General features: G+C 49.0%; 1 protein-coding gene across 1 annotated transcript in view; it reads left to right on the top strand.

Moving 5' to 3' along the window:
- Positions 1–222: 222 nt before the first annotated feature.
- Positions 223–2369, top strand: part of DYNLRB1 (dynein, light chain, roadblock-type 1) — a 20088-nt gene continuing 17941 nt past the window's right edge. The window contains exon 1 of the mRNA XM_006764580.2: positions 223–328. Within this exon, the coding sequence (XP_006764643.1) occupies positions 326–328 (3 nt within the window). The 5' untranslated portion in view covers positions 223–325. The remainder of the gene's footprint in view (positions 329–2369) is intronic.

Below are 2369 nucleotides of genomic sequence, written 5' to 3'. Positions count from 1 at the left end.
CACCACCATCCACTCGGGGCTTTCAAAGCCAGTTCAGACTTCGGTTGAGAGTTGAAAGTCTCTTCCGACACTGCAAACCAGCATCTTTAGGGCACAACGGGAGTGGGGAACTTTCCGTAGCTGAAGGGCTCCTTCGCTCTTCACTTTGGAATGGCGCAGGGCAAATTCCCACGAGCCCTGGGAAACCAAAGATCTGCCTGCCCCCTCACGCTGATTCCTGATTGGTCACTAAAGCTGTCTGTTTTGACTTGGTGATCTGCGCAGGCGCAGAAACGCAGCGGGCCTGGGCAGTGTTGACGACGCGGAGCTACCCGATCCGTCCGAAATGGTGAGTGTTCGTGTAGACTAGTGGCTGGCAGCCGGAAGGTGGCCGAGCGATGCCGCCCCACACCTTGCGCCTGGCTTTAGACCCTCCGGGGGCGCCTCAGAGCGCCGGGCAGGGAATCCGCGGGTTTGGAGGGCGGAACGCTAGAGGCGTGGGCCTCCAGTCCTTGACGGAGTGGACCCCGGAGGGGGCAGCGGATCCCGGTCCCCTTGACCGGAAGCTGGAGCTCGGGCCTTGGCTAGGGTCTGACGGCGTCGGACCACAGGCCCCTGCGTCCTAGCATCCTGGGCCTTGTCGCGCGAGTGTAGCAACGAGAACCTTTCCCGGAAGCTTCATTGATGACAGGCAATAAGCGCTGTACGTAGTTTGGTTTTTCTCCTCACCACGTCTCTGTGAGATGGGTACGACCCTGATCCCCACTTTACACACTAGAGATTGAAGCCTGGGGAAGACCATGATCCCCATTTTACACACTAGAAATCTAAAACCTGGAGAAGCCTAGCGCCTTCTCAGGAAATGGCGGAGTTGGATTTGAACCCTTGAAACTTGACTCCTGCCTTTCTTTCGCGTCGCTGGGACTTGGTGCAGGAATCAGAAACGGGCGTGACCACTCTTGGGGATCCCTGCCTTGCTGGCTGGAACTGTTTTTTTATATTTTATTGATTTCTTACAGAGAGGAAGGGGGAGAGAGAGAATTAGATATGTGCCCTGACTGGGATTCGAACTGGTAACCTCCTGGTGTTCGAGTCCATGCTCAACCACTCATCCACACCTGCCAGGCCTGTGTTATGTTTGGAATTGCTCTTTTGCCCATTATATTTGATGCAGATGTTTTTCTATCCTTTCGATTCATTTTGATTTTATAAAAATTGAAATTTTTGCCCAGCTAGAGTGGCACAGATGGTTGAGCATTGTCCCGTGAACAAAAAGGTTTCAGGTTCGATTCCTGTTCAGGGTACATACCTGGGTTGCAGGTTTGATCCCGGTCAGGGAGCGTATGGAAGGCAACCAATCGATGTTTCTCTTGCTCTCACTCTCTCCCCCCATTTTCCTCTCCTCTCTCTCCCTCTCTGTTCTCTCTGAGCATGTCCTTGGGTGAAGATTAAAAATTTTTTCAAATTTTTATGGTTAGTAGTTAAATTGATCACAGTTCCCTTGTGAATTATTTGCTTCAGATAGTTATTTCTCTTATGCTGAACCAGTAAATAATCCTGGAGTTTTACTGCTACTTATTTTCCCATTTGTCAGCAACACACACCTGGAACAGAAACCTGGAGTTTTGTCCTTTCCCTGATGCAGACACTCATGTTGATAGTACTGCAGAACCCGAATGCTGAGGGTACCAGTTGGGCCCTCTCTGTGAGTTCACCCTGGGGGGCTGCATATCTACTTAGATATTTCTGGTACCGGTAGGTAGCACTCCAGGGATAGCAGACTGGATTTGAGGCAGAGCTGGCATGACTTGGATGCCTAACTAGAACTGTCCTTTTCCATCTTCAAATGTCCTTATTGGGGTATGTTAATTTTTTGGCAACATTTGTTTTCTTTGTTGGCACCTGTTGGGTGGTATTTGAAGTTTGTTTTAAGCAGTTTCTCTGAGCCCTGACAGGTAGCTATTGCCCTATGCTTCATGCACTCCTCTCTAGACCTCATGGCCCCCATTTACCTAGCCTAGCTCCACTCTACTGGTTGGGATCAGGTTGGAGAAGCTATTCTCTAGTCTTATGGAGGGGTGGGGAGGAATTTTGACTACATAAAAATTTTTAACTTCTGATTACTGAAAAAAATCACAAGATTAAATGAAAAAAGTGGGAGAAGTGTAATTTATATGATACACAAAAGTGTATTATTTCTAACATACAAGAGTTTTTGAAAATCAAAAGACTCAAAAGAGCCGAACCGGTTTGGCTCAGTGGATAGAGCGTCAGCCTGCAGACTGAAAGGTCCCAGGTTCGATTCCATTCAAGGGCATGTACCTTGGTTGCGGGCACATCCCCAGTAGGGGGCTTCCAGGAGAGCTTATTTAAATGTTTCTTGCTCACCA

This window comes from Myotis davidii, unplaced genomic scaffold, assembly GCF_000327345.1.
Source record: "Myotis davidii unplaced genomic scaffold, ASM32734v1 scaffold38, whole genome shotgun sequence".
In the NCBI taxonomy this organism is placed as follows: Eukaryota; Metazoa; Chordata; class Mammalia; order Chiroptera; family Vespertilionidae; genus Myotis; species Myotis davidii.
Note: the sequence above shows the minus strand (reverse complement) of the source record. Positions and strands in the feature narration are given on the sequence as shown.